This window comes from Neovison vison, chromosome 2 (genome assembly GCF_020171115.1).
Source record: "Neovison vison isolate M4711 chromosome 2, ASM_NN_V1, whole genome shotgun sequence".
Lineage (NCBI taxonomy): Eukaryota > Metazoa > Chordata > Mammalia > Carnivora > Mustelidae > Neogale > Neogale vison.
In genome coordinates this window covers 149,679,912-149,696,260 of record NC_058092.1, presented here as the reverse complement: position 1 = coordinate 149,696,260, position 16,349 = coordinate 149,679,912, and the positions used below count along the sequence as shown (strand labels likewise).

Sequence of the window (16,349 nt, the reverse complement as noted above, 5' to 3'; positions counted from 1 at the left end):
GGGTGCTTCCACACCCCATCTCGCTTCCCAGCAGCCCCTCAGTTCCTCATACTCTAATGTGAAGGACCTTTGGCTGGGACCTGAGTCAGGAGGGGAGAGAGGCCTCTGAGAGGCACCCAGTCCTTTTCTGAGATGGTGAAGAGGACACTGATAAGTCAATGAGATTCTGGTGTTTCAAAGCCACCCAAAAGTGTCTATGGCAAAGTGATTAAAAATTGAATTATTTTGGGGCTTCCTGGGTGCCTCAGTTGGTTAAGCATCTGCCTTCGCTTCAGGTCATGGTCTCAGGGTCCTGGGATCGAGCCCCAAATCGGGCTTCCTGCTCAGTGGGAGAGTCTGCTTGTCTCTCTGCTTATGTGCTCTGTCTCAACAAATCACAATTTTTTTAATTTTAAAGATTTTTATTTTATTCTTTTGAATGGAACTGGAATGGGAGGACACCTGTTTCCTTCTTTAGGAAACTGTTACAAAAAGAAGATCATGGATTGGGAGAGAGGATCATTTTCTAGGAAGAAAAAATGTAAATAAGTGTAATTGTCTAAAAGTGGTGACAGTCTTGCTTGTAGATGTTCCTCCTGCATTTTGTGAAGTTGGAGAATCCTTCAATTAAAGTTTTCTGAGAATCGCCAGCTGACTTTGGGGGTGGGGGGCATTGTCCTTTGTGAAGATTCTGAGCTTCTGTGAGTGAGCAGACCTCCACTCCAGAGTGACATAAAAAGCAATCTGCACATCCTTCCTGATTTGTCTGTAATGAAACTTGCTTTCCTCAGGTCCCAGCATTTGAGGCAGATAAATATGTTCTCTTTCATTGGCTCTTACTCATACTTCAGCAAGATTTCCCATGTGCTTTCCTTGGCTGGCTGGGAAACTGGACCACATTTTATGGCATCTTAGGGGACAGGTGCGTAGAATTCCAGTGGGATCCCGGAACAGAACCTAATTGGAGATTAGAGACCATTGCGGTGTGAAGCTTTTCTTTGAGATCAAAAGAGGTGCATGTTATGCAAATATTAGCAAGTGTAAGTTCACACTGTCTATTGAAAATCTATAGACTCATTATGGTCAAGAAGGCTGGAAGATAAGTAGATTTTGGGAAAGGTGCAGGTAAATTCAGGGAGGTGGCAAATTACCCCAGGGAAAGTAGAATGGCTAAAGAGTATGGCCCAAACTTTTAAAAACGATTTTATTCATTTATTTGACACAGAGAGAGCCAGAAAGCACAAGTGGGGGGAATGGCAGAGGGAGAAGGAGAAGCAGACTCCCCGCTGAGCAGGGAGGCAGATGTGTGGGACTCGATCCCAGGACCCTGGGATCATGACCTGAGCTGAAGGCAGACGCCTAACCGACTGAGCCACCCAGGCGCCCCCTGGCCCCAACTTCCAAAGATGGTGTATGAGATACCTTTGGTGGGAAGGAATGAAGATGAGCAACTGTCCTTGATTCTGCTTCTCAGAAAGACATTGTGATGTGTGCCCAGGACTTTGGAGACAGACACATGCTTGGTGCCCTCCGGCTCTGCCGCTAAAGCAACACCTTCCAGAGGGCAGCTGCAGGCACCGGGTGGCGTCACACAGGGTCAGACCCAGGAGGCACTCAGCCACGTACCCCTTCCACCATCTTGCTGGGTTTGGAAGAGCGCTATCAAAGTCCCTGCTGCCAAAGGACCATCCAGAGTGACATGTCCCATGGGGCACGCCGGCATTCCTTCACCCCTTCAGGTTATTGGCAGCAAGGCTGGAAATTTTTTTAATTGCCTGGGAAAACGAAAGCAAATGGCTCCAAAAAGGAGTTTCAGAATGCAGACTTCATACTATGTTTTGAGTACATTTCATTCATTTGGCAGGTACTGACAGGGTGCTTATGTGCCAGGTGCTGCTGCATTTGAAACGGACTTGAGAAGTTAACAGGAGGGGGCTCCGGCCCTCAACCAGCACAAAGTGGATCAATGGACGCAGGTGACCGACAGAGCACTGTGACGTGGAGTACTAGGTGCTCTCCTAAGAAGGGTGTGCAAGGAGCTGAGGGAACATTCAGGGGGAGCCAGCACCAACACTCGGGGAGAGCTGTGGGAAACATGATGGATGCAGATGGCTCAAGGGGAAACCACAGAACTGCTCAGATCCCTGCTTCTTAACAGCTCCAAGTGCTCGCCACTTCAGAGTGGGGGCTGGGCGAGCAGGCAGCTGGGGTGGGCGCAGCGATGCCTGAGTTCCGACCTGCAGCCCCTGCGCTGATTCACCTGTCCCTTTAGGAGTACAATGACATAGGATGTCACCAACGGAGGATCTTGCCCTGCATCCTGGTACTGGGAAAGCATGCGAAAGCTGCGGAGCTGAAAGCAAGGGTTGGTAGTTCCAGTACTGTGTGCAGGGTTTAAAAACTATACACGGGAAAATATCCGGTCTTATTTTCATGTGTTTGTATCATGCACAATTTCTAACTGCAATCCTCCTTTTACCTTCTTCCCTGTTGTTAAGACTCTCCTCTCCTCACCACTGCCTTTGTCCCTATAATCCCTGTTGACAGCCTGGTGGTCATCCATGAGCTCATTCGCCTGTATCCACGCACGCATGGGGCTCTGTCACTTTAACAAATATGGGCTCATTTTATCTACCTCTTGATCTAGTGCTTCCCGGTTAATAATCCCTCCTGCATAACGTCCTTCTCTTTTTATCTTTATTTTTATAAAGAATGGCTGCTCACCTTTTATCAGGTGCCTTTATTTTTTATCAAATGCATTTATTGCTATGGTCTTAAGAGTTTTTTCACAGTTAACTTAGTGATGAGGTAAATCTTATTGATTTTCTGGTCTTGAGCTTCCTTTATTTTCCTGGAATGAATCCAAGTTGGTCTCAGAATATAGTCCTTTGATAGATGCCTGACTTCTGTTATTTGCTAACATTAGTTCAGTTTCTCTTAACTAATCTGTCCTAAGCCAGATTGGTTAATAGCTTCCCCTCTCCTCCCTCTCAGGTTTGGTATTAAAATGGTGCTCAGCTTCATAAAGTGAATTGGCTTATTATTGTTTAATTGCCTGTTGCCATTTAACAGTAGAATGACGGTTATCCAGCTGCAAACCTGTCTGGTCTTGGAACTCATCTTCTGAATTTTCCATTCTTGAATCATTTTGATGATTTTGTTTTCCTAGGAAATCATAATTTCTTCTAGGTTATCAAATTGATTAGTATAAAGTGCCTTACAGTTTAGTGATTCTTTTATATTATGCATTTGCTTTTATATCTCTGTTCCCAATCCTTATCTGTTTTGCAACTCTTTCTCTCTCTCTGTCCCCTCCTCCCTGAAACCCCCCTCTCCCCATTCCCTTTTCCTCTCTCCCCATGTCCTCCCACACCCCATCTTCCCCCTCTCTTATCCTTAATAGGGCATGTGAAGTATTTTTTTATATTATTTCATTAGTCTTTCATAGAAACAACTTTGAGTTTATTTGCCCCTCATATTTTTATTAGTTTAAACATTTATCTTTATTATAATTACTTCCTTTCTTTTGATTTATTGAGCTGCCCTTTTCTGATGGGTTTAAATGAGTACAGTTTCTTTTATTCAAAAAAATGTTTGAAATTGAAGACATTTGACACTAAAGTCTCCTTAGAGTATAACTTCTGGTGTCTTCTGTAAGTTTTGGTATGAAATAGTCTCCTTTCCATTGCTTTCAAGATTTTCTTCAGTCCTCTTACGATTTCTTCTTTGAAGACTGTATTTCTTAACTTGTATTTAGTTTCAATTTTTTGTTACCAGATTATCTAATTCTGATTCTGCTGGATTGTGATCAAAGAACTGTTCTTTAAATCTTTAATTTGGAAGGCTTGTAAAGGTTTCCTTTGTTGCCTAGTATGCAATTAATCTTTACAAATATGGCTTTTCTTAGGTGTAAGAAAGAGATGTTTTCCGACGGAAATAAGGATGTCTACTTTCTGTGTGTCCTTGTTTTTCCCTCCTTCTAGTAGATACTCCCATTTGAAAAGCTAAAATTTTACCTTGTTCTTGCATTTTTAGAGTCTTTAGGTATTATGTTGTTAGATGTATACCTGCTTATATCTTTTACATCTTCTTTCCAAACTCTACCTTTAAAAATGTCCCTCTTCATCTTAGTACCTATAACTTTAGACCCAACTTGTCTGCGATGAATTTTGCCATTCCGGGCTTTCTCTTTTGCATGGTATCGCCTCACCTGGTACGTTCTCAATCCCTTTTGCCATTTTAAGTATGTTTCTTGAACAGCGTGGATCTGTAACACCCCGATAGGCGCTTTGATTTAATAGAAGTCAGTCTGTACACATTTAAAGTAATGATAAACAGTCATGATTTTATTCCTCCCATCTTATTTTGTTTTTATTTTCCCCATTTTTGATGTTTTTAATCAAGTTCATTCTTTTTCTACTTGATAAATGTAGAAGTTCTTTGCATTTTTCGATGACAGCTTAATTGAGATATAATTCACAGGCCATACCACTCACCATCTAATGTGGACAATTTAATGGCTTTCAGTATAGTTAACTATACTATACTGAACTACTTGAACATTTTCATCATCCGCAAAAGAAAACTTTAGCCATCACCACCAGTCTTAGGCAACCGCTAATCTACTTTCGGTCTCCGTAGATTTAGCTATTCTGGAAATTCCAGATAAATCAAATTATGCAATATGTGGTCTTCTGTGACGGACTTCTCTCAATCAGCAGAATGTTTTCAAGACTCCTCTGTGTCGTTGCACATATCAAAATTCTATTCCTTTTCAAGGCTGAATAATATTCCACTGGCTGACTGGATCACATTTTATTCATCTGTTCATCAGTTGATGAACATCTGGGTTGTTCTCACCTTTTTGCTATTACGAATAAACCCTAAACCTTCATGCACAAGTTTTTGTGTGGGCATAGTTTTTTTTCTTGGCTCTATACACAGGAGTGATATTGGTGTGTCATATGGCAACTCTGTGTTCAGCATTTTGAGGAGCTACTAAACCGTTTCTAATGTGGCTGCGATATTTTCCAAGCCCACCAGCAATTTACAGGTTCCAGCTCTTCACATCCTGCCAACACCTGCTTTTGGGTTTTTTGATAGTAGCCATCCACGTGGGTGGGAGGTGGTATCTCACCATGGTTTTGATTTGCATTTCCCAAATGATTAGTGATGTTGAGCATATTTTCATGTGCTTATTGTCCCATATATTTTATATATACCTTATATGTATTTTTAAATATATATTATATATTTCACATTTTATTTATATTTAAATACATATTTAAGAATGTAAATATATATTTACATAAATATGTTTATATAAATATAATGTAACATATTTATATATACATTTATATATTAATGTATACAATTTGAATATTGGAGAAATGTGTATTCAAGTTCTTTGCTCATTTCTTAACTGGGTTGTCTTTTTATTTGAGTTGTAAGAATTCTTCACACAGTCTGAATGTATGTTCCTTATATATGACCTGCAAATATTTTCTCCCATTTAGTGACTTGTCTTTTGACTTTGTAAATGGGGTCCTTGGACACACAAAACTGGGACATTTTGGTTGAGTCCCATTTATTTGTTTATTATTTTTTTTAAATTGCTTATACTTTGGTGTTATGGCTGAGGAGCCGTTGTTAGATTCAAGACCACTAACATTTACCTTTGTGTTTTCTTCTGAAAACTTTATCATTTTATTTTATTTTAATTTTTATTTTTAAAAGATTTTATTTATTTATTTGAGAAAGAGACAATGAGAGAGAGCATGAGCGAGGAGAAGGTCAGAGGGAGAAGCAGACTCCCCGTGGAGCTGGGAGCCTGATACAGGACTCGATCCAGGAACTCTGGGATCATGACCTGAGCAGAAGGCAGCCATCCAACCAACTGAGCTACCCAGGCATCCCAACTTTATCATTTTAATGCTTACATTTATGTCTTTGATGCATTTTGGGTTATTTTCTCTGTATGGTGTGAGGCAGGACTCCTGTTTCATTATTTGCATGTGGCTGCTTGGGAGTAAAATACTGTTCTTACCCCCATTGAATTGTTTGGCACCCTTGTCAAACATCAGTTGACTGTAATTTATTTTCCTTTTTTTTCCCCCATTGAGGCATTTCACGTGCCATGTATATTATATTTCTAGGGAAAAGGAATCCCAGGATTTTCCCTCCTGCCTGGATTCTTCCTTCGTCATGGTGCATGATGCCAGAAGAATTTTTCCATGCAGTGAAACCAAACTGAGGGGATGGAAATATTCTGCTACTTTTCTAGATCTTTCAGTTATACAAGTCTAGGGCTGGTCATGCCACACTTGTTTAACTTGACCATGAGGTTCACAGTTTTCCCAGCTCTGTGGTCATCAATAATTTCAAATTTGCCAATGTACTCATGCTTCGTCATCACAGTGAGGAAACGGGATGATGACTTTGGTGCAGGGCCTCCTAAGAACCTGGCCTTCGCCTCTCCCTTTCAGCCTTGTTAATGTTCTTGAGGGCATCTGTTCACACTGTTACTGCGGCACAGAAAGATGGCAGAAAAAGCTGTTTTCCCTTTTATCAATATTTGGTCTTGTTCTCCTTCCCTTTCTCATAACCGAATGCGTATTTCCCCTCCGTCATTTGAAAACTGCATACTGTTCTCCAGCTGTTTTCCCCAGAACGAGACCTTGTGTATCAAGAATCCTTATTCCACTGTTATTATACACAATCTTAAAGACTTATGACTGTCCTCTTATTTTACACATGCATACACATGAAGCACTAAATACGGACTTTATATGAATGGCTAAATGTTGGCCAAGACAGAAGCCAGTTGTAGTGGGAACTTCTAAGATAAAGATATAGTCTGAAGTTTTTGTTCTTTAAAAAAAGCCTTCATGGGGTGCCTGGGTGGCTCAGTGGGCTAAATCCTCTTGCCTTCAGCCCAGGTCATGATCCCAGGGTCCTGGGATCAAGCCCCGCATCGGGTTCTCTGTTCAGTGGGGAGCCTACTTCCCCCTCTCTCTGCCTGCCTCTCTGCCTACTTGTGATCTCTTTCAAATAAATAAAATCTTAAAAAAAAAAAAGGCCTTCATATTTTATTAAAAATTTTAGGTGTCCGAATTTAAAAGGTTAACAATATAGTACAAGAATAATAATAATAATATATCATCTAATAATAATATAATAATAATAATTTGTCCTGCATAGTCACTGCTGCACACTAATAAAATGAGATGTTTCTTTTCTTTTCTTTTTTTCTTTTTTAAAGATTTTATTTATTTTATTTATTTGACAGACAGAGATCATAAGCAGGCAGAGAGGCAGGCAGACAGAGAAGGAGGGAAGTGGGCTCCCCGCTGAGCAGAGAGCCCGACGTGGGGCTCGATCCCAAGAGCCTGAGATGACCCAAGCCAAAGGCAGAAGCTTAACCCACTGAGCCACCCAGGCACCCTGAGATGTTTATTTTCATTTGGGATTATGGAGGGGCAAGGTGTTTTTGGCTCTCCTGCTGAAGCAGGGACTTCTGTCAGTATTGTCTCCACCTTTTTCCCTAATAGTAGCTCTGGAAGATGAAGACGTCCCTCCATCTCCCAGACATGAGGGTTTGACCAGGACATGGGATGGTATAAGCTCATTGATAGTCTCATGAACTAAGCCCTGGTTTATTGGTCACAGTCGTTCTCCAAGTATTTTCAGGAGTAAACTTCAGGTGTTGCCCTTACTCTAATTTTTCTTTCTGAGATTTCTAACTGCAATCGCTACTTCCTGCAGTCACTCAAGGAGAAACGAGGCATGTGGCAGCGCAACAGTGTGTTTTTCTTTCAAATGACAGAATCACTCTTGATTTCTGTACGCATCTCGGATTTTCATATACGAACATGGATTTTGGTGTCTACCCTGAGGAGATGATACGTACGGTGTGAGGAACACTTGTATTCTCATGACACGTCACCTGGGTTACCCAGAACTTTCTGGGCCCGGCAGAAAGGCAGAAACCTGGGTGAGTTCCTCTTGTTCCAGCAGGCTGTCAGCCCTCAAAGGCCTTCTGGATGTGTTTGTGCATCGCAGTGTCTGCTGTGTAAGATACAGAAAGAGCACAGTAGTTCAGGGGGGAAATATTTAGGAACACATTTTCCAGGAGGAACCAGGATTCAGTGTGGGTGACTCTTGACCATTTTTCATCTTCTGATGACTGAAAGTGGTAGTTAGTCTACAGTCATGGTTTTAACATGCATTTCGAATGTAATGTTAGTTTCCATCAACATAAAACTATAAGAACTGTCTTCCTAAAGGGCATTCGTGTAAGGCCCATTATTTTCCAGCTTGATTAATGAAAACAAAATTTTTCTGTAATGCTTTCTTCCTACTCTGTATTAGTTTTCAGGGCTGGATTGAAAGTGATTTATTGTGGATAGGGTTATACCTGCTCGTGGAATTTTTTTCTGTTCCTGGGTTTTTAAAGGTGGCAGAGTTGACTTTCTGATTTTAATTCATCTTCACTAGATGAAGAATTCACAAATAGGACTTTTTCTTGAAATAATCATAGGCTGGGGGTGCTTGGGTGGCTCAGTGCGTTAAGCCTCTGCCTTTGGCTGAGGTCATGATCTCAGGGTCCTGGGATGGAGTCCCACATCAGGCTCCCCACTCAGTGGGGAGCCTGCTTCACTCTTTGCCTCCCCCTCTGCTTATGCTTTCTCTAATAAGTAAATAAATAAATAACCTTAAAAAAAAAAAAAAGAAGTTGTATTTGACTGGAGCTTCATGTGGAGTGACAGATCAACAGAAAGACAAAGGGATATGAGGCAGTCAGGAAAGAATAAAGGAAAACATAGAGGCACACAATACAGACAGATGTTCCGTGGCTTATGACGGCCTTGGCTCCTAATAAACCCATTGTTCAGCTGGAAATCTCTTTAGTTGAAAATGCATGGAAAACACCTAAGCGACTGAACATCAGAGCTTAGCCCCACCAACCTTAAATGTGTTGAGAACACTTACAGTATTGCACAGTTGGGCAAAATCCTCTAACACAAAGCCTATTTCACAATAAAGTGTCTGGTATCTCATGTAATTTACTGTACACTGCACTGAAAGCCAGAACAGGAAGGTTCAAGTGTGTTGGTTGCTGACCCTCGTGATCACGTGGTTTGCCTGGGGGCTGTGCTCGCTGCCCCTGCCCAGCATTACAAAAGAGGTCCCTACTGTAGATCGCCAGCCCGGGAAAAGATCCAAACTAAATGCATATCACTTCTGCACTATTATAAAAAGTCAAAAAACCATAAACTGAACCAATGTGAAGTCAGGGATCTTCTGTACCAGGTGTGTTAGGGAAGGTCAAGCACTCCTGTCTGGCCAGGAACCATAGTGGTATGGGGGAAAGTTCCACAGTAGAAAGTTCTACAGCGGAGAACCACTAGGACTCAAGCACCAAGGGTCACAGGTTGCGCCAGAAGACTGGATGCTCCTCTGTGGGCGATGAGAAGCTATGAGCGACTCAGGAAGGTTGCAGAGCTCTGGGCAGGTGGGACAGCCGAGGGCTGCAATGAAGAGGGACAGGTGGAGCTGGGAGACCAGGTGGGGAAGAGCCCGCTACCCTCGAACAAAAGGCGACAAAGGTCTGGACTGGGATGACGGAGATGGTGGAAGGTAATGGGATATTCATGAAACAGAAATGGAAAGCCATGGAAATGAAATAAGAGAGGGAGGGAAAACCGAACATGACTTTAATTGCCATCAGTATAAAACGTGTTGAATTAAACTGAATTGGTATTTCTAGACTGATGATGACATCACAATAATGGAAGGAAACCAATTTTGATTTTGAACCTGGTTAAGGAGAATATAGACAAGAGAAAAGCAGAGGCTCTGGAGTCACACAAATGTCTCCATTGAGATTCGTCCCCACTCTTCATTCCCTTCCCTGTAAACCCAGGCAAGCGACACCTGCCTCACAGCACTGGTAACAAATAGGGAAAAGCACACGTTCCTGGGTCAGACAGGACAGCCAGGGATAAGCGGCACATGAGGAGGTGACAGGTGGTCACTAAACTGAGCTAGACCGCATGCACAGCAGTTTACGGCACCTTGAGATGGCTCCTCCTGTGACCTCTCGAAGAAGGCGGCAGTGGTGAGGAACGAACTCCAGGAGCTTATTAGCATACATGATCTTCAGGCCGTCCGGATGAGACTCAACGATCTGCTCTACAATCACCTAGCAGAAGGAAGAGCGTTTTATTTTATTTATTTATTTATTTATTTATTTATTTATTTATTTATTTGTTTGTTTTTAAAGCACCTAAAAGAGAAGTATGAACTATACACTACAGAGAAAAGAATCAAGTAAACCTTAAAAATGCACTTCGTCCTTCCTCCTCCCCACTCAGTATGCTTTCTAAACAGGAGGTAAGTAACAGCGGCACGAAAATCTAGGTCCCGGGATTTGGAAATACTGCTCCAACCCTGGGGAACACAGAGGCTGGGGGACAGAGACTGGCCTGAAGCTAAAACATCACACACACTCATCTGCTTCCCTTCTGAGCTTAAAAGTGAAATACTGTATCTCCAGACAACAGCTCTGTACCATCTTCACTCTGGCCTTATCCTCTGCCGTCTCCAGAACAGGGAAAGGGCTGAGATGGAAAGTGATGGAAGAAAACACATCTTATTTTGCTTTAGTATTTTATTTTTTTTGGTGAGGCTGAGTTGCAGGAGGTGAATGACAAGCATACAAACTTAAAATACAAACGTGGCCACAGTTCATTTAATGACACGAAAACGTAAAGTACTTCCCTAACTTAGCATATTAGATTCAGTTCAATGAAAAGGGCATAAATTAAATAACTAAAATATTTTCATTTAGTGACAAAGAATAACGTGATCTTTTTCACCCCCACAGAGAGAGCTATGAACTATAATAGGATACATACAAAGAACTGACAGATCATTTACTTTTAGTAGTCCTAATGAAGCTGAGAAGATTACTGAAAATAATCCTTCAATTTCACTTCTATCAATGGGATACTGGAAGCCTTTCATCCTGAAGTCATGGTGGGTAGCTTTATACTTACCGGACAGAAAGAACACTCGCACTGGCAGGTGACTGGAAGAAAGCCCTCAAACGCTGAGACTTGGCTTCATGACCTCTGTCAGCCTGAACTAGATGAAACCGACACTCTCTAAGTGGGAAGCTGCTGATTGCTGGCGGCCTCACACGGTGCAGCCCATACTCCGGCCGCTCAGAGACAGGATACACTGACTCCCTGTATTTAACTGTATCCTCATAGGTCAAGAACACTGGGTAACCAAGTTCCGGACTTAAGGTACTACCCCGCTAACTCACCCATAAAAGCCCTTTATCTTTGAATATTCCCTCCCTCCCACCTTCCTAGCCTGGCAAACTCCCCCATGGTCTTCAGGACTTAGGCCACATCCATTCTGTGAAGACGCCTCCCCTCACGGACTTTCCCTGCGCACAGAGCTGTCTTCCAGCTCCTCCAGTGGGCATGGGCGCCTTGGTGGGGTCACGCTTTTCGGCAACTTCATTAACGTATAACTTACGGAAATGGAAATTGACCTGAAAATGTTCTGATCCGTACCTTCTTCCTAGGCAAGTCCCTCACCCCTACTAAATTAAGATGATCCCTGAGCTTATGGCATCACTGGAAGAGACCAGAGCGCATGCCTGATTCCTGCCATGCTGATGGGCACCAAGCGGGACCAACCTTTTCTTACAACCAGAAGAGCAGGAACTAGGAGCATCTTCAAGGAAGAGCCCTGAGCTCTCTCACACCCAGTCAAGAATCGAAGCCAGAGTAGATGCTCTGTGTTTGCGGAATGAGGTGCATGGGGGCACAAACCTCATCCATGTACGGTTTCACCAGTACTTGACTGACTAACGCCTGTGCGTCCCGTGTCTTGTCAATTGTAGCGTAGGTCCGGAGGCAGTGCCATATGATGTCCACATTGGAAGTCTGAAGCCCTTCTAGCAGCAGGCCTCCCAGGGACTGCTGCAGCATGGCCGTAATGCTGGCTATACGCTGCAAGAACAGAGAGACCAGGAAAGAAGGTCCAGGCACAACAGTTTCTAAAAACTCAAATATATGTGTATAATTTATATACATATCTAATTCTACCAGAATATATGTAAGATTAAAATCCCAACATTTCCTAGAGAATAACAATGAATCTCTTCTCCCCGTGATTGCTTTCTTTCTTTCTTTTTTTTTTTAAAGATTTTTATTTATTTATTTGTCGAGAGAGAGAGAGCACAAGCACACAAGGAGGCACAGGCAGAAAGAGAAGCAGGCTTCCTGCCAAGCAAGGAACCCAAGGTGGGACTCGATCCCAGGACCCTGGGATCATGACCTAAGCCAGAGGCAGTGGCTTAACCGACTGAGCCACTGAGGCGTCCCCTCCCTATGATTTCTTTGAAAGTAAGTCGGCTTCATCAAAGCGAAGTTTAGACAATTACTGAACGACAAAAATTTAACTGCCTCTTAAGCTACGGAGTAAATCTGACAAACGTGCATTTAAACCCAGTCAAGGGCTTTGGATAAATGAACTATGACTACATCATATGATGTGTAAAGTTACATGAAATTCAGAATTAATTTTACTTGCATAGTTTGGAGACTACACTCATGTCTCTACACAAAATCTATCTAGTGTGACATAATGGAAGCAGGGTCCCAAGCAAGAGACACTGAAAAAAAAAATTCAAAGCTAGCTTCAAAATCCTGTAGAGTAGCAATTATCAGGGGGCAATGCTAGGTCAAACCAAAATCATCCAGGAAATTTGCAAACAGCACATTGAAAATTGAAACCAACACTTACTGGTCTTACTTTGTCCAGAAGAGGCATGCCTTTGCTCTGAACAGCATGAAACTGTAACTGGTTAAATTCTGTGGCAATTCTCTCCAAAATCTGTCTAGTCCAGAGAGGGCTAGTAGAGACAATTAGAGAAGTGTAATTCCCAAAGTTAATTTTGGAGCGACCACATCACCTGGTCAGCAATGCCGACTTTGGCGCCCCCTGTGCTCTTTCTTCACAGTGTGTTCCCAGCCACAACCTGCCACCCCCACCGCCCCCCATGCCTTACAACGCTCAGGCACCTGCACCTGCACGCCATCAATTTTCAGGACAAACTGTCTGTGCAGCAGGCCCCAGGTGCAGGGGGTGAGGAGCGGGGAGGTCATAGAAGCCACCGATGCAGCCTGGCCCAGGCCACAGGGCCCAGGCAAGGGGATGGAGCTATTTTAGGTCAGTGTGGGTACAACTGCGGGTTTCCACCACGTTCCTCGGGCTCTCCCATTCGTGACCTTCTTCTCCCATTCTCTAACCCCCTCCTCTCTCTTGCCCTGTCCTACCGTTCATACCCGAATCCCCCTCTTCTTCTCCGCCTGCCTCATTCTCCCTCCCCAGTACCTCCCCAATACGAACTACTACTGTCTCCTCAATCAGCTAAAACTGACCGCCTAGCAGCAACCTGGGAAATCCCTCAGAGCAGCTGACTCCAAGTTTACATTTACCCAACGGCAGAAAGAGCAAGCTCGGTGCTCCGGGAGCTGGTGAGAAATCACTCACAGTGCATCTGCCATCAAGTGGGCTGGATACACTTCCCTCTTGCCCCCCACATTAGAAAGCGTCAACCCCATTCAAAAGGAAGCCGAACAGTGAAAGAAAGAAAAAGAAAAAAACTCAACAAAGGCCCCGAAGCCCCTGCTGGGCTCTATGAGGCATCCCACATCTGAGGATGGGCAGTCAGGTAGTGAGGAAACACACTGTAAGGAAACCCAAAATGTCTGGAGACCCGCCACGGTGTGCCCAGTCCCGGAGCATCAGAACTGGTGTGGAGGGAAGGCAAGCACTCAGCACGACCAACGCTGAAGCCTAATCCCAACCTCTACTGACTGATCCCGTGCGCATTTCCTATTTATCCTTATATTGGTGTTTCTGGGCTTGGCAAGCATGATGGATTTACCGTGCGCCAACGCTGCTCTGGCTTTCCTGACTCCAGAGCTCAGAGCTGCTCTTCTGGAGAAAAAAAGTCCTCCAAGGTAATTCTGAGCAAGAAAGCGCACAATGTCTGTTTATCAAGGACAGCGTTGCAAAGGGACAGGATTGTAGACACAGAGCTCACTGAGGTGTTTCTATCCGAGGAGCACAGCGGCAATGGCAAAGCCGGGAAGAACACTAGAGGGCCAGCTCCCCAGGGGCCGAACGTGGAAGTGGCCGGAGGGGCTGCAGGTGCTGCTGAGGGCCGCAGCAAAGCGGAGCCGCTGGAGACACACGGGCCGCAGAAGGGCCACTCATCAAGTGTCTGCTAAGTGTGGACGAATGGGGGCAGAAGCACAAGTGCAACGGGCTAGAGACACAAGCACAGTGGGGGCTGACCACTTAGTTAAATGCCTTGATGTGAAAGGGGGCAGAGACCTAGGACCAGAGAATCGTTTCCTTTGGGATGTGTCCGTTCTTAATCTCCATCATGAGACATGTGGAGCATATGGTCTCTCAAGTTCCTTCCAAATCTAAAACCTTAATTCCTAAAATTTAGAAACCTAACTCCGCCTGCAGGGGGAGGGACTGTTAGCCTCACACAACAGAGCACGCAAGGCACCAGGCAACCTTGATGCAGGCAGCCCAGCTGGTATGTGCAGGACCAGCCCGGGCTCCTCCCACTGCACCAACTGTGCGTCTCACGGTGCTGACAGGACCTAACTACTCATTTTCTGAGTCACTCATCTACCCTGGCTGATTGAAAATGCACACCAGGAAGGGAACAAGACAATCACAGTATAACAAAGAGAGCCATCATCTTTTTCCTATTTCATAAGCTTTTTCTTTCCTGTTTGTAAATTTCAACTGGATGTGCCCTATACTGTTTCATAATAATATAATGCTGGTGCAAAATACATCAATGGTAATACTCTGGGCATGTCTAGGGAAAAAAATGAGATGGGAAAAACCAAGATGAATGGTAGGTATGCCTTAAAAATCAACAGGACTTTGCTAGTCCTCAGGGAAGGGGATTCCAAATATACTTTTCCACTGCAAGCATAATGATGTGTTGGAACTGTGGTCTATAACCAAAGGGTTTATAGGAACGTGTTATAGATTTCACCATTTCATGCACTCCACTCTCCTGGAGCTACATTCTAGCCACAAACCTGGATTTTCTTGTTCAGAAATAAATTCTAACTAAGCCGTCCTCGCCTAATTAGACTGGATGTGAAGTATTAATTTATGTGCTACTTAGTTAAAAAAAAATGCTTACCTGCTTGCTTCTAGTGCAGAGGTTTCTTTAGAACTTTGTGAATTTAAGATTTTTTTCAATCTTTTCAACTGATCAAATAACTTGTATAAGCCTCAACACACACATCTATAAAAATAAAAATTAAGCAAACAAAAAAAGTCACCATCTTTACTCTTAATCATCTTTATTTCCCATGCTAAATGCAGGAAAATATAAGACCAAAAGTTAACTTCAAATATATAGGGCATGCTATATTTTGAATATTTCTATGAAACACAGAATTCTCAAGAATGCAAATCTTAGTTCTAGAATAAGCATACTGCCATATTCTATTGCAAGTTTATAGAGAAAAAAAAAAAAAACCCTAGACTTTGCTTTCTCATATTCTATACTCTTATTTCTTCTTTTCCCCATTCTGAATCTTTCTATGGGCATTTCTTTCCTATTTTTTTTTAAAGATTTGTTTATTTGAGAGAGAGAGAGACTGCATGTGCGCGTGCAGGGGAGGGGCAGAGGGAGAGAGAGAATCTCGAGCAGACATCCTGCTGAGCACAGAGCTCAATGCGGGGCTCAATCTCATGACCCTGAGATCATGATCTGAGCCAAAATCAAGAGTCGGACGTTTAACCAACTGAGCCACCAGGCGCCCCTCCATTTGTTTTCTTATGGCCCTTTATTCATGTTTTAACTTTGGCTTCCGATCGTACTGACCCTCTCAGTTTACATGTGCATATACCTATATGCCCAAGTACCAAATCATTAAAGACTTTTTACACCACAAATATTATCAAAGAGGTTGAAGGACATTATGAAAACTCTCATCCTTAAAGAACAAAAAAATACAAAGTCATCCATTCAATAAATAGTTACTGAACACCCCTGGGAGCTCAACATTCATTCCGACGGGGGGTGGGGGAGGAGGGGGACACGAGAAAATAAAGCAAGAAATACACCCTGCTCTCACAAAGCTTACTGTTTTGTCTGGAAGCGCAGGACAAGCATTCTTTGGACAAAAGCTGTGAGGAGATCCAGAGGCGAATTAAACAGAAGGTCCACAAACAGGCTTCTCCCCACTGAGATTTTAACAAATATGCTAATAATACACATAGAAAACATTGTACGGAGC

The 16,349-nt window shown here is 43.2% G+C and overlaps 1 protein-coding gene across 1 annotated transcript; it reads right to left on the bottom strand.

Moving 5' to 3' along the window:
• Window positions 1-323: 323 nt before the first annotated feature.
• On the bottom strand, window positions 324-15,632 carry LOC122900548 (conserved oligomeric Golgi complex subunit 2-like). The gene is made up of 5 exons (XM_044239305.1): window positions 15,245-15,632; window positions 12,805-12,913; window positions 11,829-12,008; window positions 10,056-10,183; window positions 324-936 (listed from the first exon to the last, which is right to left on the bottom strand). Exons 2-5 carry the CDS (start codon window positions 12,829-12,831, stop codon window positions 891-893), a joined length of 381 nt encoding a protein of 126 aa, XP_044095240.1. The 5' UTR covers window positions 12,832-12,913; window positions 15,245-15,632; the 3' UTR covers window positions 324-890.
• Window positions 15,633-16,349: the final 717 nt, after the last annotated feature.